Source organism: Mus caroli, unplaced genomic scaffold (genome assembly GCF_978045245.1).
Source record: "Mus caroli unplaced genomic scaffold, Mus_caroli_1 scaffold_4, whole genome shotgun sequence".
NCBI classification, from domain to species: domain Eukaryota; kingdom Metazoa; phylum Chordata; class Mammalia; order Rodentia; family Muridae; genus Mus; species Mus caroli.
The window spans coordinates 69,512,311-69,538,958 of NW_028227259.1; the positions used below are offsets into that span (position 1 = coordinate 69,512,311).

At 42.5% G+C, this 26,648-nt stretch overlaps 1 protein-coding gene across 15 annotated transcripts in view; it reads left to right on the plus strand.

Moving 5' to 3' along the window:
- Positions 1-26,648, plus strand: part of Limch1 (LIM and calponin homology domains 1) — a 331,238-nt gene that overhangs the window by 238,309 nt on the left and 66,281 nt on the right. For 9 of the 15 annotated variants that reach the window (XM_029477937.2, XM_029477938.2, XM_029477939.2 and 6 more), the window contains exons 5-8: positions 1,542-1,572; positions 3,107-3,217; positions 10,888-11,083; positions 16,283-16,535. In XM_029477937.2, coding sequence (XP_029333797.1) covers positions 1,542-1,572; positions 3,107-3,217; positions 10,888-11,083; positions 16,283-16,535 — 591 coding nt within the window. Of the gene's footprint in view, positions 1-1,541; positions 1,573-3,106; positions 3,218-10,887; positions 11,084-16,282; positions 16,536-17,419; positions 17,681-25,805; positions 26,109-26,648 lie in introns of all 15 variants that reach the window. The other 6 variants (XM_029477930.2, XM_029477931.2, XM_029477934.2 and 3 more) reach the window with 1 other exon arrangement.

Below are 26,648 nucleotides of genomic sequence, written 5' to 3' on the forward strand. Positions count from 1 at the left end.
AGTTTGCAGTGAAGGTCATTTTTCTTACCTTTTTTTTTTTATCCCAAATGTGACTTGAATACACAAAAGAGAAAACATTTTTAAGGAGAAAAAGCCTGCAAGTCATTACATTATTGGCTATGTAATTGCGTGAACTCTACCTGTAATGAATACCAGACAGGTTTGAAGGCCATGAAAGCACAGTGCAGAGGGGCGCGGAGCAAAGGCCTCCCAGGGAACCCACACAGTCACACAGAAGCGAGGAGAGGCTGTGGAGGCTTCTAGGGCAGGAAAAACGGGAAGTGTTGCCAAGTGATTAGTGGTTATGTGGAAACCACTCTACAAACCTTCTGTGAGGCCCTACGGTGTGCCACATGCAATTTTTAGCATCCAGTCACAGTTTCAACTAGTGAACTTCTGCTGTCAATGCAGGAAGAGGGTTGGTTTTCCCTATTCGTTTTGTTCTAAGATATTTTAGATCTTCCTTTCGATTTTTTTCATCTCTCTGTTGCTAAATGAAAAAAGAAAAATTACCAGATATCTAAGACTAGAATAGCGTGCCATTTTTTTTTTTTTTGGTATTGTTAAGCTCAAAAATCTAAAACCATTTTCTCAATCAAATGTAAATTGTATGGATGCTCATCCTAACAGAGTTCCTTTTTACCGAACAGGACTAGCATTTCCTAGTCCTTCCAATATCAGTAAACTTAAAACTGCCTGCCTACCCATCACTCACTATGTGTTAGACTAGGCCAGAACTGAGTGACCATGGTATGAATGCTATGAGGCTCTTGGCTCGTTTAAACCAGGGACTTTTCACTCTCCTCCCTCTCCCCAAAATGACCAGAGAAAAGAAATCCAACATTCATTTTCCTAATATTTATGTGTCAATATATTCATGGAGTTTTCAAAAACCTTTGGAAACATTTTGATATTTCATGGTGTGCATAGTCAGAGTGTTGGTGGTTTTTAGTGAGGGAACAAACATTTCTGTGGATTTGGGAACACATGTGCGTACATTTGGAAATAGCATGCATACTTTTCCGTATGTGGCCAATTTTTCACTGTAGTTTGTAGCCAGAGGGAAAAAAAGGAAAAATGTTTGGATAGTACTCCTTCTTATGCATGCATTTCCAACTCCAAACAGTCCCGATTTTAAGCAGAATTCTCATCTTTTGTAAGTTAAAAGCATCCACCTTTCTGGGTATTCAACTTCAATCCTACCTGGTCCTGTGTTTGTTCGTTTTTCATTTCTTTGTTGTGTTTTGTTTTTCTTGATAATTTTTAAAAAGATTTATTTATTTTATGTATGTGAGTACACTGTCACTGTCTTCAGACACACCAGAAGAGGGCGTCAGATTTCATTACGGATGGTTGGGAGCCACCATGTGGTTGCTGAGAATTGAACTCAGGCTGAAACCATCAGCCGTAGGCCTTTGAAAGTCCAGCAATATCCTTCTGGCTTTTGTTTTATGTGCAACTGTGTCTCAGAGGTGTTTAAGGAAAGCCACACCAAAGAAATTGCTATTCTAATAATGTTTTGTTTTTGTTTCCTGACCTAGGAACCTCGATTATAGCAGGAAGCTGAAAAACGTAAGTGCTGTAACCTCTCTCTCCTAGTTTGTATACTTTTGACTTTAGTGGTCCAAGGTTGACATTTAGCTAAATTCGGTGGATCTGATAAGCCTTATTAGAAAGATTATTTCTTAGGAAAAATTATATGCACCTTTTATAGAATAGTTGATAACCATGCTGATACTAAAAATTGTAGATTTGGGAGTTTGTCTCTAATCAGAGTTCATTCTAGAAGTAAATGAAGGCTTGTGTTCTGTGTGCAGTTCATGTTCTTAAAACACACAGCGATTGGTTTCAACACTAACATTAGCTGTTTCCATTTGTGGTCCGGATGGGATTGCAGTCAGTGAACGTTGGTTGTGTTATGATTCTAGTTAATGTCCTGACATTCAGGAGTGTATGTTCTCTGGGAATTGATTTGTAAGAACCCAGTTACTAAAAGACCTTCTGGAAGTTTTGAAGGATTCATGATGTAAGAGGTTCCCACAGAGGTAGAAAACGGAATCGCATCATAGTACTCACGCACACAGCTCTGCTTTGGGCCCACGGCCAGCTGGCCCCATATGCCTAGACTCCATTATCCAAAGCATCTGGCCCACCATGGGGAAGGTAGTGCAGTACGTTCTCCCCAGCAGAGATGCAGCAAAAATACCGAATGTGAACATGAAGTCTAAGCTCTTGCACGGGCTTCCAATCCTATATCTTCCTATAATTCAGCTAAGGAACACATCATTAGCCAATCCAATATTTTTCCCCTAGTCAACGTAAAGACCATGTATGCTTTGGTCGACAATTCTTTGGAAAGAAAGCACAAAACTAGTGTAGGCTAGTAACCTCAGACCATCGGATATTCATAAGCATTCTTCAGTATCCAGGTGTGTTTGTAATTGATAGCAACTGTGTCGAAGCTAAAATTTCTCCATCTCAGGTTAATGGGGATGCAGCAGCGCTCTGCTGTGAGAGACCAGCATTGTCTCACTCCCTGTGCCTTGCTGTCTTCTGACTCCACTTAGACGCACTGTGTGGATCCTGTGCCCAGAAGCACCCATTATCCTTTAGCACTCCTTTAGGATAATTGCCATCCACTGCGGCAGGTTCTCTATGCACACGCAAGTGGAAATTAAGGGGCTTCGAAAGCACCCATCTTAAAAGGAGCTGACAGTCTCCTGCATTGCTTGTCTGGGTAAAGACTCCAAAGAGTTTGTGGGGAAAACCGCTGCCTGACAAGAATGTCATCTTGGAGAATTTATTTTCCCTTCTAGCTTACTCAGAGATCACTTTCTCACAACCTCCTTTTTTTTTCTCTCTCTCTCTCTTCCCTAGAGCTGGAGACTTATTTGACCGAATCGTGTGTCTGGGTCAACTGAGACAGCATTGGGTTCTCATTACAATGCTCTCAAATGAATGGATTCAGCATGCACTGGTTTTCACAAATCAGGGGTTGCTGAGTTGTTCCTTCCTGCGCTGCTGTTCCTGGGGCGATACCGGTCCTCATGTTGAAAAGCCATTCTTCAGGACAAATCTCACTCTGGTGCATTCTCTTGTCCTACAGGTGCTAGTGACCATTTACTGGCTGGGGAAAGCTGCAAACAGCTGCACATCCTATGGTGGAACCACACTGAACCTGAAGGAGTTTGAAGGGCTGTTGGCTCAGATGCGAAAGGTAACTTGGTTTTCCTTCCTTATCCTCTGAGTGCTGGACAAAGTGGGAAGGGAACACGGTTTTTGTTGTTGTTGTTGTTTTGTTTTGTTTTATTTTGTTTTGTTTTTTGAGACAGAGTTTCTCTGTGTAGCCCTGGCTGTCCTGGAACTCACTCTGGAGACCAGGCTGGCCTAGAACTCAGAAATCTGCCTGCCTCTGCCTCCCAAGTGCTGGGATTAAAGGCGTACGCCACCACTGCCTGGCCAACACGTTTTTAAGATTATTGCTGTTCTGTAGTTGGAGACATGGCTCAGTGGGGAAAAACATTTGATATTCTTCCAGAGGACCTGGGTTCAATTCCCAGTACTCACCTGGCAGTTCACAAACATCAGTAACTCCAGTTCCAAGGGATATGATGCCCTCTTCTGACCACTTTTGGCAGATATAGATACAGAAAATACCCATACAGGACGAATTTTTTAGAAGTTTTTAATAAAATGATGACAATTATAGTTTTGCATGGGGGAACTGTACTGAACCAAGGTATGTGCTCAAGAAAAGAGCCATTTGTCTTACCCCAGAGCTTCTTTGTCTCCTGACTCTCACAGCACTTCAAGGTCTGCATCTTATACTCTGGTGAATGAAAGATCTGAGCTGGCTCTGGCTGTAATTTCAAAAGAGAGAATTTGGTATGTTGGTGCATGGCTTGGCACAGCACAGAGTTCAGGGCCTGTGCATTTCAGGTAGTGATGCTTTGACTTAAACAATGTGGTGTCATACAAAAGCAAATAATTTCTCTGCACTTTCAGCCAAAGGTCTCCGTGCTTGCCTGTTAGGACCTTGGTGTGGGTAAGGTGATGCCAGCCATGTCCTTTCCTTGGCTGCCACCCTAGACAGGGTCTGAGATGTCAGAAGTCCTCCTTCTATTGTGTGTGTCTCATGACCATTGTATCCGAGTCATCTGGAAACTCAGAAAAACAGTTTTAAAGCTTGATGTGTTTGTTCGACAAAGTATTTGATTGCATGTCATTAAAAACTTGGTTTGTTTGCTTGTGGGACAGATTGATGGAAGGTAAGAATTCGTTGAAGAAACAGTGGGATAGTTTGTATGTACTTGTCTTTTAAAGGCTCAGCAATATAGTTAACTCATACAAAATATTAATCCATTGTATTGCACAGTAGAATTCCCACCATGCCACCCTGGTAAGCAGGAAGGCTCACTTGCAGTTAACATCCATATATTTTGGCCAAGGCCATCTTAGAGCACAAATAATTGAGGCCAGCTATTCCTTGCTTTTCTACTACACAGAATAAATCCACTAACAAGACTCATTGAAAGATATTTCGAGGGCCAGTAAAATGGCTCAATGGGTAAAGGTGCTGCCACCAAGCCTTATGATCTGAGTTCCACCCCTGATACCCACGGTCTGGAAGGAGGTAACTAACTCCCACAAGTTATCCCCAAACCTCCACAAGTATATGCTCAAATAACACACACACACAGAGAGAGACAGAGACAGAGACAGACAGAGAGTCAGAGACAGAGACAGGGATAAACAGGGAGAGACAGGAAGACAGAGAGGGATACCATAAGTTTTTTTCAGGATATTCAGAACTTCATGACTTTTAATTTTGAAAGCAAGAATTTGTTTCAACTTTCTAATAAAACACTCGCTTTTCTTTCTCAAGCTGTGAGTGTAATCCCCTCACAGAGGTTGCATATCAGATATTTACTCTATGATTCATAACGATAACAGAATTATAGCTATGAAGTAGCCACGGAAATAATTTTACGGTTGGAGGTCACCACAACATGAGGAACTCTATTGAAGGGTTGTAACATTAGACAGGTTGAGAACCACTGCCTTAAAGCTAATAGTCTCGGTTTGCCCAAAGCCAGTTCTGGCTCAAGTATCTATAAATGAACAAAGCAAGGCTGGATGTGGAACACTCGCATGGGATGGATGCATCAGGCCCTGGGTTTGATCCCTCACACTGGAAAAAAAAACCTGTATTTATGATGACATATAAAACACACACATCCATACAGTAAGCACAACACACTGTGTCTTTTCCTGAGTTCTCTATTGCCATGGAAGCTTTCTTTTGTCTAACTGAATAGAGTGTCATTGCTGGCTTGGAGTCGGGAATATAAGGGTTGCTTCTATACTGACGTGTACTAGGGTAATACTAGGTGGGCCATCGGTTGGAACCGTATGTACCTCTCACTGCTCTGCTGATAGACTGGGGAAGAACGGCGTCTGCTCGGTTAGCTTCCCATCCGGAGACAATGCCTTCAGCTGCCTTGAACTAGCTGGGTGTTAACTCTTCTGCGTGAATGTAGACAGCGTCACAGGGTATGAGTCAGTGGGCAGCACTGCTGGGCAAAGCTTGGTTCTTTACAGCTGGGGACACCTGGGGTCCTCCTATGTCATAGCTGTGTTTGAGGAAAGATGACCTAGCAGACGCTGGGCTATCCAAATACTGGCAATATTTTGTGTGTGGAAGGTATCCTGTCATGGTCTCACTTATGAGTTGAGTTTGACTGGAAACTGCAAAAAGTCAAAAGCTGAGAGGAGTATTTTCTTCTTATCTAAGTGGGATTTAGGTGTGAGCAGGCAGTCCAGAGCTGGTGCAGAGCTCTACACCTGAGCTATAGCAGAAAGCCCAGACCTCTGTATCTTATCCCACGCATCACTATCCTCAACCTATGGCTTCTCCCTGTGACCTCAAGCTAACAGCTCAGACTTTTCTAGGTGTCATGTGCCATTCAAGACAAGAGGAAGGAGGAACCGGAAAAGGACCTATCCTTTGAGCACACCTTTTGAAAATTTCACACCACTGCATCCTGCTGTGCTTTGATTGTCCCCTATAAAACTCACAGGAGACTTTAACTGCTAGAGTGGTAGCAACAGGTGTGCTCTCAAAGGTCTTTGGCAATGGGGAAGTCCATGCTCACAAATGGACTGATGCTCTGGTTGCCAGAGCGGGTTTGCTATCCTCAAAGCGGGGTTTTCTATCCCCAACTATGTTACTAAGGCAACCTCTCCAGTGCGCATGCGTTCTCTGGGTAGCGAATGGCTTCTGTCATGTTATAAAGACCTTTCTCTATGCCAGCACCCAGTTATTGGACTTACCAGATTTCAGAACTTTGATAAGCAAATCCTCTTAAATGTACCTAGTCTGTGGCATTCTGTTATAGCAGCAGAGAATGGGCAATAGCGGCTTCCAGCCCACATCTCATTAACTTGAAGTAGGTCACATATTCATACCCATTTGCGACTAAAGATTAGTAAAAGTTTATTCCCTAATTTCAGATTAAAAAAAAAACCTTACTAGATGAGAAGTAGACAGATTTCATGGGTTTCTCTGTACATAGGGTGAAATAAATTTGAAATTAAATGTGTGTCTTTCTCAAAGGGGACTAATTAGAGAATTTTAATATTCACTTTTCTAGTGGAAAATGTGCACAAAGTCACTAACCATAGGGTACTTAATCTATACTTAAGAGAGCCCTTTACATAGAGTCTTGCACACTTAGCAGTAGGCCACTGAGCATAAATGTATCAGGGAAGCCCTATGGAAGGAAGGGGTGTGCAAGATAAACAAATGGATTTGCTACAAGCACCCTGCAGTGAGAGAGGGCACGAAGTCTTCAGGGTGGTGAGCAATGCAGGTTCTTTCTCTGTAGCCTTCGCTCAGCATTCCCCATCACTCCTGGCATTCCTTCTCCTTCCTGTAAGCCAGACAACCCGCAATAAGGGATGCCAATAAATGCACAGGCATGGCTGGCCTGTTCCTACACTAGTCATTGTGACCAGGGATGGCATGGAGCACTAGGACAGGCCCACCCCATTCCTGTTCCTAGAGGTGAGGGCATCAATAGAAAAAAAGGGGTGGGGGAGGGGGAGAGACTGGCAAACAAATGCAAGAGAAATAAATGCACAAAATAGCCACCAGCATACTCATCCCTCAGTATCTAAATAAACTTTTTAGCAAATAACTTATTGTAAGCAACCTTTTTCTCTTTCTCTCGGGTCTTCCCTATCAGAACACAGGTTCCTACGAATAGGGTGCCTGTTGATTTATTTTTATGACACTGTGTCCCCGGAGCTAGAACACTACCTAGAAGGAACTTGGGCATTATCAGGAGAATGAATTGTTTCCACAACCAGTGTGATGAGTGAGGATAGGGCCGTCACGCTGGGGGAGCCAAACCTCAGACATGTTGGAGCAGTGCTCAGCCACCCTGTAAATCACACAGCAAGGGGGAAAAGGCTGAGCTGTCCAGAGAAGGCATCTGGAGTGTCTTAGATACCATCAGTCATCCACAGGCCCTTGCTGGCTCCCATTAACGCTCACAGAGGGACGAAGAAGAAGAGGGATTACTTCAAGAAGCCTAGAGCTTTTGGAGGCTAGCAGCTGCTCATTCACCTTAGGGGACACCCTTTCACAGAGCCGTGAGCACTTACTCCACTGGGTTCATGTCAGTCTGTCCTGCCAACCCTTGAGAGCTCCGTGGAAGCCAGGAGCTATGGGGCTCCAAGATAAAAGGTGCAAAGAAAGCAGTTAGAGCCCATGAAGGATGTTTGTTTGTTTATATTTTCCACCTTTCCCCAAAGCCTCACTTTATAGCACACACACACACACACACACACACACACACAAACACACACACACACAGAGGCATGGTGACTTAATTGAAATCAGTAGAATTGCAAGTCCAGGGGATAGGCACATTTTTATCTCAGGCTAACAAGTCAGCCTCTTGTTTTACCCGTAGGGCTCCTGGGAAGCCAGCATGGCAAGGGATGGCCACAGTGGTCTGCTTCCCTCTTCTCCAACTGTCCACACCATTTACTTCCCCACTGGGAATTCAACTTGGCTCACTCCAGAGTCATGAAAATGGTGAACTTTCTGTGTTTCTTTCCCATGAGCCTTGGGGAGAGAGCTGCTGACATGCCAGGACGCTCCTCCATCACTTGAGATGTGGGGAAGACCTGGGCCTCAAGGGAAGCCTTTCTGATGTTATTTTCTTGACAATTTAGTTTCGCCATGTTGCACCAAGCAGCCCAAAAGCATACCAATTCCAGCTGCAAGCAGTAGCCCTGCCCCGGCGTGCCTGTCTTTGTGAGGCACCTAGACAGAGCAAGAGAAGGCCAGTGTATAGAAAGTGATGCCTTTAACACCAATGTATAAATATTGTCTCCTTTCTATGTTAAAATGTGCATGTCTCGTTGATGAAAAATAGTAGTTAAAAGCATTTCTGATACCATTTAGAGTCATTATTGCCCATTATGCCCTGTTCTGAATACTTTCCATGTATTTCATGTTTAATTGTCCCAGAAGCTGTCATTGTTGAGTCCCACTTTATAGATGGAAACCCATGAGCTGCCTAAGGTCACTCAGCTGGCAAGATTTAAACCCAGTCATCACGGGCTGAGCTTTTAACCACGACCCTAACCTGCATCACCTTCATGATATTTCTACTTCAGTGATTCAGTCATAAACAGCATCAACTCAGGACATAACCCAGACTGACATCATGAACCATTTGAGGATGCATGCAGCATCCAATCTTGAGCCATCTTGTCAACCAAAGAGATGAATAATTTCAGGTTTTTACTTATATGTAGTTACCATTTACTGTGTGGCTATAGTTAAGATAATTCTCTGGTTCTTTTTTTTTCTTCTTCTTCTATAAAATAGGGATATTGTTAACATGATATGCAAAAGCAGTACCCAGATATATACTAAGTGTTCAACAAAAGTTAACTTTGTATTTTAGCCATTTGGTGGATGAGTAATTTGACAACAATAACTTCTATTGCCTAAGAAGTTAAATTGGAGCTTCTGTCTAATTCAGGTCTATATTTTTCAGTGAGTCATGTGTTCTTTTTTAACTTCTCAGTTCTGGATTTTGTTCCAGAATCTGGCTAACTTTTGACCTGCGAGTAAACCACCTTAATTTCTGTAACTGACATTTCTGTCTTCCCCTAGCACAGCGATTCTCCACGTAGAGGTCGTGACCCCTTTGGAGGCTAAATGAGCCTTTCACAGGGGTCACATCTCAGATATCCTGCATATCAGATATTTACATTTTGGCTCATTACAGTAGCAAAATCACTGTTATAAAGTACCAATGAAATAATATTGTGGTTGGGGAGGGGTCTCCTCAGCATGAGGAACTGTATTAAAGGGTCGAAGCAGGAAAGGTTGGGAATCACTGCTGGAGCATCATGTTGGTGGACTCACCCAAGCATTTGACAACCTATTCTTCGGGGGCATTAATCGACTGGGGGTGGGGAGGCTGCAGGGTTTTCCTCCCAGCCCTGCCCCTGTCCTCTTGCCTACTCCTTCCTCCTGGTGAGAAACCTGAGTGTGCCTTGTGAATTGCAACCATTCCAGCCCCCATGCCCAGTTCCCTGAGGTGGGAGATGGATCAAAAGATGCTACACTCCCCACCCCCCACCCCTGCCACTTCTGTAATTGCCAGAAGCAGCCAGCCAAAAATACTTCCTGCAAGGACGTGGGTTCCCAGGGGCACCTCAGACGGAATAGACCAGTTTCACAAACTGTAAACATGGAGAACGTCACTTTTTTGTTTGTTTGTTTGTTTGTTTGTTTGTTTGTTTTTCTTCTTTCCATTGGGAATGCAGAGGGGACCTCCATGTGCATCCCGGGGGAAATCCACGGGGCAACATTCCAGTCTTTGTCCCTGCGTATACTCCCCTGCCAGTGTGATCCACAGTCTTGATTTCTAGCGACCGTCTCGGGGAATATTAAGCAGAGGTTTATCTTCGAGTGACTGGAGTTATTTTTGTTTTCGTCAGCCTGGGACTATTGTAATGAACGCGAAGGCACTGGCAGGAACAAGGCTTTTATTATAATACGAGGGTGAGGATGGCTTCGACTGACCTTTCTTCTGCTGGAGTCTCAGTGTTTTAGTCTGTGCCGCTTGTGCTGGAAAGAATTTATAATCACAGCCTGTCAAAGACAGGCATTGTTCTCCCTGCTCTGAACATGTGGGTCAGCCACAAGTGCCTGCTGCTCCCCCAACGCCAGGAGCTGGCGGAGAGAGAACATGCCTGGATTCCTCTGTGGCATCAGGAAAACGCATTTTGCATATTTTTCGTTGCCTTTTTTTTTTTTTTAACTTTTGCCTCAGAAAGACAGCTCGCTTTCAGAGCAGGAATTTCCCTCCAAGGTAGCAGGAGGTGGAAGCATGCGGCTCCAGGATTTTACAGCTCTGATTCCGCCTGTGTTTGCCAGATACCATAACCCGGGGGCAGTGGCACTGAACTAGGGACTAGTCTGTCCCACAGACATGCGGTTATGGATCCTGAAAGACAGGTCAAAGGTTTTGTCTTTGTTGCCAATGATCATTGCATTCTTGTGAATCCAAACTTTGTGACTCTCTGTATTTAACTACTTAAAAAAAAAAAATCTTTATGGGATGTGAGTTACTTGGGGATTTTTTTTTTCCAAGTTGTGCATGCTATACTAATTGAAAGGATGGAGCAGACAAGGCTTGAGGAATTGAATAGTCACTGCTGGTGCTCATTAGTCTCTTGAGCTATGACTTTTCCACACAGATCGTCCATGCAAGTGTCTTTGCAGACTACTAGAAGCCGGATAGGATATATATGTTGCAGTCATATCTGAAATTCTTTCGTTTTATTTTGGGACAGGAGACTGACGACATTGATAGCCCGAAGCGCAGCATACGAGACAGTGGCTACATCGACTGCTGGGACTCTGAACGCAGCGACTCCCTCTCTCCTCCTCGCCACGGACGGGATGACTCCTTTGACAGCCTGGATTCTTTTGGCTCCCGCTCCAGGCAGACACCTTCACCAGATGTCGTTCTCAGGGGAAGCAGTGATGGTAAGGTTTGATCTTCCTACGACGTACAGCTTGGAATTAATCAGTATCAGGGTCAAGGTTAGAGAGCTGGGTCCTTGGAAAGGCAAACTCCATAGCCACCTGGCTGGAGCCTGGTCATTCTATAAACTGGTGTGTGGTGGGGGTAGGAGGGGGGAGTCTCTGACTGTTGTTTTTCATGGCTTTCAGAATTTTGATTGGCTTTGCCAGCAGCTCATGTGGACACTGCCTCAGTGAGCATGTCTTCTGTTGGAAAATCTGTTACATCATTCTTCCTTGGGTCTCCCTGAATCAAGAGGCTATGCAGACCATTAGTTCATAAAGTGTGCTGAAGTTTATATACCGTGGGTACAAGGAAGGGAAATGTTTAGTGGGTAACACGCTACGTAAGCGAAAATGGTCCGGCTCCCCAGCAAACTAGATGTGTGCTTTATGCCCTTAAGAAAGCTCTGGTGCCTGGCCGGGGCTGTGCCCTTCTTGATTGGCATCTGTTTTATCAATCAATTCGATGACTGGTGGACTAGGTTGATGCAAATGGCCATGAATACATAGTGTATACCCAGACTACCTATTGGTCCCCGGGCTGGATTTTTTAAAATTTAAATCTTGTGAATTTGATATTGCTTGTATGGAATGATCAATGCTTTCTCTATAGAAAGGCGTGGCCCTGTAGCCTGCTGTGAGTTCAGTGGCTAATGATTAAGAGTGGCTCTCTTGCACCTTTGACTTTTCAGGAGGCAGGTGGCTTGTTCCTGCAGGTAGAGACTTGTAGACAGACAGCAAGGCTGGTGGGGAATTGTTTGTGGTTGTTGTTATTATTTCTATTTTTGCATATGTTGCGGTGATAGTAATCTTTTTGGACATTCTTCTACTGTCTGAGGTCAAGGTTATCTTTTGTGGCCACAGTGTTGCTTTCTGACATAAAATTCTTGTAGGTGGTTTTGTTTCTTTGTTTGTTTGTCTTTCGAAGTACTAGAGATTGACCCTAGGGCCTTATAAATTCGAGGAGAGTGCTGTAGCACTGAGCTATATCCCTAACTACTCAGCTATGCAAGTCACTGCACTCCTTGAGTATTTCACAGGTCCAGGTTCTAAGTTAGATATGTAGCACACAGTATCTTATTTAATGCTCAGCATAAGCATCTAATTGCATCTTAATTCACCCTTGCTCAGAGCTGGGAGACATTCCTTGTCCTTGTTTTATAGATGTGCCTTCGGGAGTTTAAGTCTTTGTTTCAACATTTCTAAATGACAAAAATCACTGAAGGTCCAGTAGTTTAGCTCTGTCAGCCTCAAGAAGTGTGGGTTCAAACTGGTGCTCTTAATTCACCCAAGGCTACTTTCTTTCTCTTTGCCTCATAGAAGGTGAATTCTAGAGTCATTGGACAAATGTATTTGCTCAGATACATACACTTTTCAGCAGACAGATTAGCCTCAGGGCCACATAGCGGGTGACTCCTAAAGAATTCCATGGTACATTGTGAGCTGCTTGAAAAATATTTCTGAAATTTTACTTGACGTCTTAAGTACCACCCACAGCACTAGAAGTTAAAATACCAAGTTTAGGATCTCACTATGCTTTAACAGTGTAATAGCTCCACTTTTACAAAACCCATCTCCACCAAACCCTTCCACCCATATTGCTTGTTTTAATTTTTAAAAATAGAACTTTTCCACTTTTTTTCATAACTGGTACTATAGTGCATTAGTCTGTCACTAGCTTTGAGGGGTTTAGAGTTTACATCACATCTTGAAAGGATTTGAGATGGTGGTTAGTAATACTAAACTAGAATATCCCAAAGCACAGTTTAGTTGCAGCAATGAAGGCTGATAAACCAGAGCCTACTTATAAATGCTTCCTCTGTCAGACAACATGGAAGAGAGCCTTACTGGTCCCCCTCCCAAACTGCATCTTCCATACCAATCTGATAGCTTAAGGCTTATCTTCCTGTAAACTAATCAAGACCTACTAAAGCTTTAAAAGCACCACCACCACCACATTTCTTTATCTCTCTTTAAAAATTCAGTATAAATATTGCCAAATACATATTAAGTATATAAGACTTTTCTGGTATGTTCCTTTAAAATGATGCTAATCAGCAAGAATGTTATTTCTAATGAATAGTTCTACATTTAGAAGACTTTTTTTTTTCCTTTAAGTATGTCTTGAAAATTTTTGTCCCAAGATTCATAACCAACTTGGGGCAGCCTTAACATAACATTCTTTGCCTTTATATTGGGTCCATATGGAAATCTTCAACTTTGTTATTATGAGTGGGTACCCATTGACCAATTCAAAAAAGAGAAGCCACATTCAGAAGTGTCATGATTCTGTGAGGTGGATACAGTTTCCTGGTAGGAAATCTGTCAACCCCCAGGCTTGCCAGCCAGGTACTGAGTGCCTCCTTCAGCCTCTATCAGCAGCCTCCACAGCCTCCAAAAAACTCCACTGAACGGGAGGCACAACCTTACACTCATGTACATCGAAAGTTAGTTAGCATAACATAAATATGATTCTCTGCATTTAATTCAGTTAATCCCTATGTTCTAACAAAAAGATGTGTTACAAAATGGAAATGAAGAATATGCAAAAGTAAAGTGCGAGAAGAAAATTAAAAAGTGTTTGTGACTTGGGAGTATTTGGCAAACAGGTGGAAAGAAGAGGCAGCAGGGGAGGAGGGTAGGGGAGCAGAATGGTTCTACCTGCTTGTAGCCCCATGGAAAAGAGGAGTGAGGGCTCTGATAAAATAATAATGTGCCCTGTGCTCTGTTCTGTTTTCCTAACTTTGAACATTCAGAGAGAAGCCAACCTTAGTAAATTTCCATGTCCACCAGATAAAGTGAAATAAAAATCTTTCTCAAGTCTAGCCTGACAGTACGCAGGCACACACTACACTGTGCCAGCCTTTCTGAGGCCCTCATAACACTCGAGGGACATGCTAGTGCCATGGTAGGCCATGGGAACCTAGAGTATAAGGACTTTAAACTCCCAGGGTCATGGAGCTAGCAAGTGGTGGAACTGAAAAGCAGTCTTGACTGCAAGTCTATAAAGCGGCCCACCCCACAGCTAGGCCGTTCTTCCTGGGGACACTGGCAGGTTAACATTCCTTAAAACGTCTATTGAGCCAATCTTGAAGAGTAATTCAGTAAGAAAAGAGCAGTGTTTACGTGTTAATGTATTTTGATACACATTTGATAATACTTGAGATATACAGCTTGTATTCTCTAGGTTTGTAAAACTGAGGAATCCATGTTAACTCTAAGCATCACTAAGGTGTCTGGTAGATGGAGAACTTACCTGCTTTCGTTCTTTTATCAGCACAGGGTAGTATTTCCTCTAGTCAGGACATTTCACAAAGACATTTTTCTCAGTGTTGAGTGCTGACAGGACAGAATTTTGGGTGTCTAGAGAGCAGAATCCAGTTTCCCTGAGCCAACGCTAATCAGCCACGGGGAGGGGAGGCCCCCTCTGGCCCCTCTGAGCCCATTTCTATCTTTATAAAGAGAGGCTCCTATCAAGTGGAGAAACAGATCCATGTGTTGGCAAGACAAGCTGGTGTGAGTATTTGTTTAGAGGCAACATTTTATTTTGACACTGACAGATACACTTGTTAAGTCTTGTTGTGGGAAGGGAGCTAAGTAATGAATCAGACACTAACAAGTCAGAAAATGGCCAGAATATCAGGAGAGAGGCTGTAAGCAAATTCCATGAATAATTCATAACCTGAATATTTCACATACAGTGAGCAACTTGTTCACAGCCAATATTTTAAAGTTTTAGTCTTTTAAATGTTGTTATAGGAGGAGATCTCCAGGGTAAGTCCTTTCATTCCAATCTCACAGAAGGGGACGGTCATGTGTGTTAGAGACAAACTTAGGGAGCCACAGCTCATGTCTGATGGACCTGGGATCGTTCCAACATAAAGATCAGGCAGCATGTATTAAACACTAGGTGCCAGATACTGGACCAATAGTCTTAGGTGGATTTAGCCCTTCCAGTAGTCCCGTAAAGCAGATGGCATTATTGCCCTCATTTTACAGATTGGAAAATGGAGGCTTTAGTAGTCAGGTTAAAGACAAATAAACAGTAGGGCTGGAAATGAAGTGGATCTGATCTGAAACCTGGCACACTACCCCCTCTGCCTTGTTCCAGGTCTTGGCTTTCTTCTTAAGCATAAATGTCTTTGTTATCAGCAGAGTCAAAACGAGGATGTGTTTGCATTCACTGATTAAGAGTTCAACCAGCATTAAAATAGCAGTTACTTATATGATCATGTTTGCCTTAACGATAGCTTCATTCTAACAGACCTTAGAAATCTAAAAACATGAGACTTGGGCAAAAAGGATATGTTGAAATTATTGGGACTGTGATCTAGGAGCAAAGCTGACGTCAACAGAGCTGAATTCCTTTGCAGAAAACAAACAAACAACAACACTTTCAGCCAAACCGTTTCCTGTACCCGAATTTCAGATGCTCATTGACCGCTCTGGCATGCTTTAGAAGTGGATGCTGGATGGCTCTTGCTTTCTAAACAAAGGGAGGAGAGAGCTATGAGCAGGGGCTGGAGGGAGATACGATCATGAGTTGGTATGGACAGCAGCACAAAGACTGGCCCAGATCTAGAACTGGGAAAACCCCATGGAGAAGATATAACCTCTTGGGAGACCAACACTTAGTGAAGTCCAACCGGTCACTTCTCTAAGTTCTGTCATTCTCATCTGTCTCTGCTAAATAGATTATAATTCACATCTTCACCATGTTCTGGGGCAGGGGTAAAGAGATACGAGGACAAATAATTGTTGATGCATGCTTGTCGGAATGTCAAGTGCAGTGGACTCTGGCTACAGCTCATTGGGAAACCTCATTGGGAAACTGGTGAGCTTTTCTTTTGAGCCGCCAAAGCTCAAAGTTTGTCCGTCAAACAATTCTACACAAATGTGTCACTTACAGTAATCCCTGGCACACTTAAACTTTATCTCTTTTTTTTTTTTTAAAGTCATGCTTGTAGTTTTTTGGTTTTCCTCACTGAAATTTGAAGCCTTTTTCCAGAGGAGGCTAGTTTAGACTGATATTTTCCAAGTTACTAACTCAAGGTATGAATTCCAGAACACATGAGAGTTACCCTTGATTCTATAGAGATGCCATTGGGTGTTTTCTTCCAGCATCACACACTTTATCAGTATCCATCCTCTGCTTTCCAGGAAGAGGAAGCGATTCTGAATCAGACTTGCCGCACCGGAAGTTGCCAGATGTGAAGAAAGATGATATGTCCGCACGAAGGACTTCTCATGGTGAGCCGAAATCAGCAGTGCCTTTTAACCAGTACCTCCCGAACAAAAGCAACCAGACGGCCTACGTCCCGGCGCCTCTGAGAAAGAAGAAGGCGGAGCGGGAGGAATTCAGGAAGAGTTGGAGCACCGCCACCTCCCCCCTGGGTGGGGAAAGGCCCTTCAGGTAGGAGCAGGGTTTCAGTTCTTTGATAGATATACCATTACGAAGGGATGTAAGTGGCCAATGCATCCCAGAGAGCTTGTCATAAAATGCTGATTCATGAAGGTCCCTAGAATCATGCCTAGTGTACAGTAGGTGTACAACATATACTTTGCTGAGGACATATGCTGTGCTCCGAGGCCAGTTCTGTTGACAATGTAAAAATCACGTCATGTGGCCTACAGTGGAGGCTGCCTGATTTCTGATCCTGTTACCGTGGTTGTACAAAGATTATACAAAAAAGACTCTTGATGTACTTATACAGAGCCAGCTCAGATAAGAAGAGACAGACGCATGGAAAAAGCTTGAAGACCAGTGTCAGAATAAACACAAGATGCGTTTCTTTTTTTTAAAGAGAAGGAAACTATTCCCTTAATGTCCATATTAATGTACATATTTATTCTGCAAATATTTATTGAGTTTCTGTTACATGCTGGGTGCTGTATTTGGGGTCTGGGGGCCCAATAGTAAGACACTAAGAAACAGGCCCTATCTTTAGTAGTATCTTTATAGGGACTTAATATTTCATTATTACTATCTATAATTTTCCCACTAAGGAAATGTTTCTTAAAATTTTTATGTATTGATCAAAACTAATGAATTTTACCTTTACAGTAGAAAAGGGTTTTTTGCTTTCAATATCAAGTTTGCAAGAGCCCAGTATGGAGGAGAAATGTGTTGTATATAATTAGCTCCACTAAATTGACCTCATCTTAGCAGAATCCTGTCCTGTGCTGTGATATCTTTTTCTTAAGCTAAAAGTGATATCAAAATGTCTTGGAAGGGATGTCCAGTCTGTTCGATGACCTGTCTGTTAGCTTGGTAAACCGTGTTGTCCAACTCACTAGTTACCCTGAAACCATAGAGGAGGAGGGAATTGACACAGGGTCTCCCACTGAAGATGACCCGAGCAGCCAGATGGGCGCTGATGGGAAACCTGACAGTAAGTTAGAAGCTCCTCCCAGCAATGGTGAGGACCAGTCTCCTGGGGATGCTGCTGTGGTGCCAGCTGCTCTTCCTGAAGACAGAGATGCTGTGGAGAGCCAAAAGCGCAGAAAGCTGGAGCAAGCTGGGATCAAGGTCATGCCTGCCGCACAGCGCTTTGCCAGGTTAGCTCTGCCAGCTGAGGGCTAGCCTGGCTGGCCTTCCGCATGCCTGCAGGTTTGGATTCTGATTCGCTAATTGGACTTCTCATCCTGTTTCCCCAGTTCCTACGTGTCAGTCACGTCAGTGGCCTCTGCTCTGGACAAGTAGAAATAGACACTCTGCCTTGGGGCATGTCTCTGCTGCGTCATTGGCTAGTTTAGATGGAGATAAATCGAGAGCTCCTCTCTGCTTCATTAGACCCCACCCCTGCGGTCAGTTGTGTGGGCTGCAAGATTTACCTAGCAATAATATTTTATTTTCCTATTGCTTGTGTCTTGCTAACTTTGATCCTAGTCCTAAATGGCTCATTACCTTATGGCCCATCATTAGAATAAGTTCAATATCTTGAAATAGAGGAAGGACAATCTATTCAGAGAGATTAACGGACAAAAATCCATGCGTCTGCCTTCTCTTAAGGAGTAGTACGGACCGAGTTTGTCAGTGTGTTTTCGAAAGCATAGTGATTCAAAGGCTAAGACTGGAACACTGACTGACCTCTCTTCATTGGAGCTAAAAGGCTTTAGCATACAGTGCCCCTGACTTCATGAGGTGGGTGAGAGGAAGGAAGTGTTTAGGCAGTCAAAGCTACAGAATTCTACAGGTCTGCAGTTTTGTAGAGAGTTCTGAAAAGCGTATTTTTTACATAAGAACCACAATGGGTCTCAAAAATCTAACTAATGCTCAGGGCGGTTTGATACCTAGAATCCCTTTCAGACGCATTTCTTCTTCCTTTTCGGTTGAAAAGGTCAGGAGCACACTCCTTCTTGTTAGAAGAAGAAACAAAGGATGGGTGATTGTATTAATTACTTTGCTTGGTGCCGTGAGAAAATATCTGACTTAAGCCACTCAAGGCAGGAGTGATTTCTTTTTCCGCTCATGGCCCCGGGGGGATTTTAGTTCATGATGTCAGGGAAAGTGTGGCGGTGGGAGGGGTATTGACAGGTGCATGAAGCAGCTGGCTTTACTGTGGCAGGCAGATGAGAATGGGACCCATAAGGCCAAGCTCCGTCTGGACCTCAAGGCTGGTTCCCAGTGACTCACCTTGGCCAATCATATCCCTTGTCCCAAAGGTTCTAGAATCTCCCAAGCAGGGTCACCATCTAGAGATCAAATCAACAAACACATAAGCCAGTAGAGATTCTGGGGACAGTTTACATTCACACCATAGCAACGAGAGTAAGTAATCTATAGAGCTGGTCAGAGCTGACGTGGCAGCCAGATTCAGGTACTTTGTCTATAGTGACACATCTGATTTCACACATGTATTTCTTTCTATGTTTCTTATGTGGCTATTTCCATAGTCTAGTATTTAATAGAAATATCCAGGGCTGGCTTTTATATATTTAATTGTAGGATAGCTTTTGTTGTTTTAAAAGAATACACAAAAAGAATCTATTTCTTGCCGGGTGTGGTGGCGCACGCCTTTAATCCCAGCACTCAGGAGGCAGAGACAGGCAGATTTCTGAGTTCGAGGCCAGCCTGATCTACAGAGTGAGTTCCAGGACAGCCAGGGCTATACAGAGAAACCCTGTCTCGAAAAAAACAAAACAACAACAACAAAAAAAAAAACCAGAATCTATTTCTTCTCTATTTGTGGTAGTCCTACCCAAATATTTATTCTACCGACACTAAATACTAGAAATTTGATGTAAAATCCTGCTTGCATTATAAGCAATTCTCTGAAATAATGAAGAATAATATCATACTATATCCTGAATATTCAAATATTCTTTGACTGTGTTGGAAATATACTTTTCCTGTATCCTTCAAGCATCTACCTACCCCAGAGACCAAGCCAAAGAAGCTGAAACAGAAATGAATAACATCTCATCACCATGTACTGTTTTCTCAACTTCTCTGTCTCCCCTCTTCAAGGCTAGAACACAGTGAAAATATTACTAAGTTATACAGATAAGAGCATGAACACAAAAAATCAACTCTCCACATGTTTGACGCACATACTTTTATTTCATCATATCTGCGAATCTTTTAGCCAGAGGGTGAACAAGGAGATACCAGGGACAAGGTCGAGTACAAGGTGGGAGTTCTGTAAGTGACCAGTGCCACATGGTAACTGGAAAACATCTTTTATAATAAAATATTGAATTCTTTGATAAAGATTCTCATTCAATATATAAACATAGAGTCATGGTTTACAATGTGGTTCTGGTGGAAGATATTATATTTAGGTAGTCATTTTTGCTTACATACATGTTTGCTGTTATCTGATTTAACTTTAAAAAAAATTAACTACGAAGCAGAAGTGTGCAGGCTTGTTAATGTCATCACACCTCAGACTTTCTCACACAGTATTGTATTTAAAATCATGTTGATAAACAGCTATAAATATTCCTAGAGACTGTCCCCAATAGCAGCACCATGTATCTCTTCTAGTCACCATGACAAGCTCATTTGGCAGACAGGTTCTCAGTTTCTAGTTCACTCCTAAAAGCACATCCACCATGCCACATACACATAAAACACACACATGGCACATGCACATGCCACATGTACATGCCACATGCACATGCCACATGCACATGCCACATGTACATGCCACCAGCCCAGCATACCTACATTTTGTCACTTAACTTTTTACAAGGCGCAGTAGTCTTGACAGTCATTCTACGTTTATCCACACTTAGGGTCCTGTTTTTAATGTGGCAGAAAGTTGCTTAACTGGAATGAAATGTGAATCATGAAGAAAAAACAAAAACAAACAAGCAAACAAACACCAAAAAACAAAACAAAACAAACAAAAAACCCAAAAACCCAAGGACTCCCCTTGTGTGGAAAGTAAGACTATAAATCACTGAACTACACCAATGCCTCTCAAAGCTTTTGACCCCAAGTCTCTTGTTTGACATCCAGATGGATTCTGGCTGTCACAGTTTTGGGCCCAGCTAGAAGCTAAAGGGGCAGCGTCTCAGTTGGGAAAGACTGTTTGTCCAGGAAGTGCTGTACAAGAAAGGGGCATACACAATAACGGGAGGGGCCAACCTTTACAGCCAGGCCATGTTTCTGTCTCCTTCCCTGGGATCCCCACATGCTTACTTGCATTACTTTTAAGCCAATGTGCACACAGAGCAAAGGTACAGTCATACACACATGATGTTAGAAGCCTATAGGACCCACACTACTTGTGGAAAAATAAATCAGGAGGTATCTAAGCATCAAGGAACAGAACATAAATGTGTGGCAGTTAATATTTATTAGAGTTTCCATAGAAAAATTTTAAAAAGTATATAAACTGCTTTTTGTTCTATTTTATTTTATGACCACGTTAACTTAATTAAGCCTCCCCCATCAGATTCTGCAAACGAAGCCAGATTTCTTTTTCTTTTTCTTTTTTTTTTTAAGAGGGTAAAATAAGAACCAAGATTCACTTCCCCTTAAATTAAAATACCATGGAGATTTGAGTGCTCTTATTTGGTGTTTCCCATTGGAGAAGTGAATTTTGTAACTGAATTCTAGGTTTCACGTGACTGTACTTCTTTCCTAATTATTTGCATGTGTTTCATCACTCACTGGTCCTGCTAGTCTGTGGATGTTCCCGGCCATGTAGTAATTAATGACAGAGGAGAGACAACTCTCCAGGGGACGATCGACATTTTAGAAAGCTTCAGAGGGAGAGCAGATGTAGCCCAGTGCCAGCCACATACTCTTCTGTCCCTCTCTAACAGATGCTGGCTCCCTGCTTCTTTCTGCACAGATCCCCCAGTCTAGAGACCAGACAGGCATGACCTGTGTGACTCTGGATGTGTCTGCCGTGCCTGGAGACAGGGTAACGGGGAGGTTTCTGATGTTGCCCGTGACATTCCCAAGAGAACGAACAGGCCTTTCTGGAGAGCCCAGTTTCTTTGAATAGAACCAACTCACTGCCAAGCCAAGCTGGCTGGCTGCTCATTGCCAAGTAAAAGGGGCTGAAAGGGAATGCCAGCTCTCCCTTAGTATATTTATAGTGTGTGTGTGTGTGTGTGTGTGTGTGTGTGTGTGTGTGTGTGTGTGTTATGCCTGTTTGTGCTCTTAAGCATGCTGAGGCCAGAGGGGAGCATCGTGTGTATTGCTCTGTCATTCTCCAGCTTATTCACTTGGAGCAGGGTTTCTGACTGAATCTGGAGCTAGGCTGGTGGCCAGAAAATCCCCGTGGTGCCCCCTGTCTCTGCCCCTCACCCCAGCACTGAGTTAGGGTAGCTCCCACTTAAAGGCAAGTGTATAGTCACTCCCCCTTAAGGGGGTGCCGCACATTTAAAGCCAGGTCCTCTTGCTTGTGCAGCAAGGGCTCACCTACAGAGCTAACTCCCCAGCTCTCCTCCTCCATCTGTTAGTTTTAACCATGATCTCATATGCTTTGAAAAATATAAAGAAACCTTAGACAGGCTAAGACAAACATTTTCTCTGCCCTATCCCATACACTGGGTCCTTAATCTCTCCTGTCCTTTTTCTTTTCCTTCTTTCCTTTTTTTTTTTTTTTAACACGAGGCTGGCAGGATTGCCAGGTTATAAACTGGCTCTGCATTGCTCTGTAGTCTCAGCAGATCTTGAACTTGTGATCTTCCTGACTCAGCCTCCCAAGTAGCTGAGGTTGCAGGCCTGTACCCTCAGGTCCCAGCAGGGTTCTGCATTTTAAATTACACATGGGTTATATTCCTTCTCATAAACCATGTCCACCCGTCAATTGCAAACCTACCAGTAGATGCAAGTCTAAACAGCCTGACTCTGCTGCTTATGTAGACTTAAAGCCATTTAGCTAAGTTCCTAAAACTTGAACTAAGGACCTTAATATTCTATGCAAAAATGGACACCGTGACTCCTGGTTCGTAGAGCTCTCATGGTCACCAGTCTACATATTAGCTGCTCAGATTTGCGGCTATTGAAAAAAATAAAAATATACCAGAGCTTAGCAATAGGCTGCTTTTAAGGAATAAGTAACTCAGAATAGAAGCCATTGAACTCTTTTTGGTAAGTGTATACTTGTGACTATTCTTCTACATATCTGCCTTCAATGCATTTTTACTTCATGGTCAGTAGTGCCAGCCAATAACCTACATCATTTTTCATCTCTCAGAGATGGCCACAAAGCTCTCAATTTAAAGAATTCATACAATGAACAAGAATTACTCATAGTAACAGTTTTCCCTTTGGAGTAAAGATATTCCAGAGACTGGAATATCTTGAAGTGGCCATTGATAGAGAAACTTTATTCAGCATACATATCTAAATTGAGATCACTTGAAACGAGTCCTGCCACACTGGGCAGCTAGCCTAAAAAGAAACACTTGGGGAATTTGCAGCCCAGCTGGGCTTGCAAGATGCATGGAAGGTACCAGATTCACGCTGCTCAAATTGGCATTGTAAATTGGCAGGGCCATTTGCATACATACTTACTTTTGATTTTAACAAATTCTTTCAGAGATGAAAGCCCAGGCCTCCTGGTCAAAAAGTAGAAAGAGTTTTAGTCTTAGACTTGGTTCATAATGATGACTGACTCCAAACCGGGGTGCAAGAATATGTGAGGTGTGTAGGTGTGTGCTTCCTACTGAAAGAGTTTTGTAAGATATTAAATGCTGACCTAAATTGTAAGGTATGATGAATTAGCATTCTGCTACCATCAGTTTTCCAAATATTGTTGTGCAATGCAATTTACAACTCTATTCTAAGTACAACTCACAAAAATCCCTTTATTTAGTTACCAAATTACTTCCCTTTCTCCTGATCTCATAGTAATGATAATGCCTTTTTTTTTGTAAGATGCTCTGCTTTCAAAGCTGTTCCTGGCATTGTTGTTTGTCCAGTCAATAGCACAATGGTCTATTCATTGTCATAGAGCAGAGTCCCTGGAACCAGCCTGCCTTGATTTGTATTCCAATCTATGCAGTAGCTGTTTGACCTTGTACAAATTTATTGGCCTAGACTTTCTACTTGATAAAATGAGGATAAGTGGATACATACCATAGTCTACGCAATTTTAATGCTAGAATTATTACTTATCAGGAATTATACATAGTATATGTTCATTATCCACTGGCCAGCATCGTTATAATCGATTTTGTTTTTGCTTAATGACTCTGAAGCAATTCAGTGATCTGTTGTTTTCTACTAACCATTCTTCATAACGATAGTTGACCAATCCAAGTTGATTTTTGCCAGACATGCTGACTAAGAATTCAGGGAGGAAAGTGAACACAGTCTAGGGAGGGACTAGGCAGAAGACTAAGAGTTGAGTATGCAGCTCTTTTAAGGGCAGGATTTAATACTTTTAATGATACATTTATTGAGAAGCAAAACATCAGACACATTTGATTTAAAATCTTGAGATTTTTTTAGATCAACAAGAGCAATGGCTAATAGTGGGAAGGTGTTATGACTATGATCAAGCATATTTCGATTTTCCAAAAATGAGACCGAAGGAGATCTGCTGTCACTAAAGTAATGATCTTCATTAGAACAATATGATACAAAGTAACAGCCAGGGGACCAACTGGTCAACCAGAATAGACTGTCTAATTGGTGACTCTGTCTTCAGCCAGGTCAATTCTTCCTGTCTTCATTCCTGACATGAGTTTGGCCTTTGATGAAGACAAATTTATTCTTTACATTTTTAAGACATGTATTTAGCTTGTGTTTCCATATCTGTGTGTGTTTGCGTGTGTGTGTGTGTGTGTGTGTGTGTGTGTGTGTGTGTGCATGTGCAAGTGTGCTATAGTGTGCATATGAAGGTCAGAGAACAATTTGTGGGAGTCAGTTTTCTCCTTCTACCACATGGTTCCAGGAATTGAAAGGCTGTCATTGTGGGCAGCAAGTTCCTTCACCCACTGAGCCATCTTGCCTACCTTAAGCACATTTTGGTGCGTACAGGGGGCTGCAGTACTACTGATTGAACTTGTGTTCATGTGCATTCTAGGCAAGTGCTCTGCCCCTATGTTATAGCCTCAGTTCAGGAACTTTAAATCAACTTTTCAGAAAGCTCTTACAAAATAGGTACACTTTTTCTAGAAATCAAATTATTTCGATATGCTTGTCTACTGCATCCTTAGCTCAAGAACTTTTAATCATCTTTCAAAAAAAGCTTATACAAAATAGGTATGCTTTTGTAGAAATCAAATTATTTTTATTTATTTGTCATCTTTATGAACTGAGAATACAATCAGTGATGGGGGATTAAATGTTCCAACCCATATTGGGACTTCAGAATGAAATTGGTCTTTTAAATGGAAGAATGCAAAATTCTTTGAAGAACACATAAGCACAATTGCTATCTTGCCCTCTACCCCAGGATGGAAAGAAAAGAATTAGAAAAGCCCTAAGGCTTACTCCTTGACACATTACCATCAAATTGCCTTTAGCAATTGAAAGCTTCTGTTATAAGGGGCCTTCAAGAATCCTTTGAAAATGAAAATCATCTGTAGCAATAATTTGCCAGAGCTCTTTTACCACGCTGACCTGCACTTCTACCAAGAGAAAGGAAGCAGACCTGGAGAGATGGAGAGCCTAGGGAGTGGGGAGAGGAAGCAGGTGCTGATGGGAGAAGGCAGGGCTTGATCAGCTTTTATGTCATCCTCTGTATGCCTTTAAACTATTCCATATGTCTCCGTTCAGCTCAGTGTGTTGCAGAAAGACCCTCCTTAGGCTTTGTAGTGGGTGCATGACCTATATTCCAGCACATGGCTTCTTCATTCATGCGTTTTCCTCCAGAGTTGTTTCTTGGCAAACTGTGGACCTACTATGTGTATCACCAATGTGGTGATGAAAGTGGTGGTAAGCAGTCTCCTACTTTTTCCCTGGCTGTTTCACAAGATTTTTGGATTGTTACTTTCTGAGCCATTTAGGATCTCGCTGTTATGGATGCTCCTGGAGCCCTGCACATTACATGACTTTTCTGTGTTGTTTGTATCTGGCTGAGGTCAAGGTTAAGCCTATCCTAATTGCACTGCAAATCTGTGCTGCAACTAAATTAAAAGGTGCTGCCCTCTGAACTAACAGCATTGAGAGGACTTTGCAATAACGGTACATTCACCTGGAGATGGGGATTTAAACTTTTTTAAAGCCTGATCACATGTGGGGTTCCATTTGATTTTGCTCTATCAGTCTAAAGCAATCAAGTGAAGAGAAAGAAGCTATTCGTGATATAGTCCTCCGGAAAGAAAACCCTTTCCTGACCCACCAACATGGCAAAGATTCAGAGTCGGAGGATGAAGTTGCATGCCAACTGCCTGACCTTGAGAAAGATGACTTTGCTGCCAGGAGAGCAAAGATGAACCAAAGCAAGCCAATGGTGCCACTTAATCAACTGCTCTATGGGCCTTACCGAAATAAAGACGCAGAGAAGGCGGGTGGCAGCAAACAGCTCTCAAAGGGACTGTCAGACAAGAAAAATCTAGGATTTAAAAGGTGTGCACTCTGTGTGTGTCTATATGAAAAGGAGCATCATTAAGCAAAATTGATCTGTACATGGCCCCCATCCCTTTCTTCCCAGCCCCAGGTCTTGTAAATTTCATCACTAGCCAACTAGACATAGCCAACTGCCTTTAAAAGAACAATCAATACTTAAGGGTGCTCCACCTCCATTCAAAGGGAACAGAAAACAGCCATTGCCTTTCTATTAGTCTCTTGAATTAGGAAGTTTTAGCTGGAAGAAAAAAAAAACAAATCTTATTCTTCCCTCTCTCATACAAACAAGAGAAATAATGGTGTTTTTTTGTTTGGTTGGTTTGGTTTTTGGTTTTTGGTTTTTGGTTTTTGGTTTTTGGTTTTTGGTTTTTGGTTTTTGGTTTTTGGTTTTTGGTTTTTGGTTTTTTGTTTTGCCAAAAGCAAAGCAGGAGCTGAGTAGATAGATAGCTCAGTGATTACCATGTAGGTTTAATGGCTGGAGTTCAGATTCCCAGAACCATAAAAGCCCAGATGCAGCAGTATAAGTGTCTAATCCCAGTG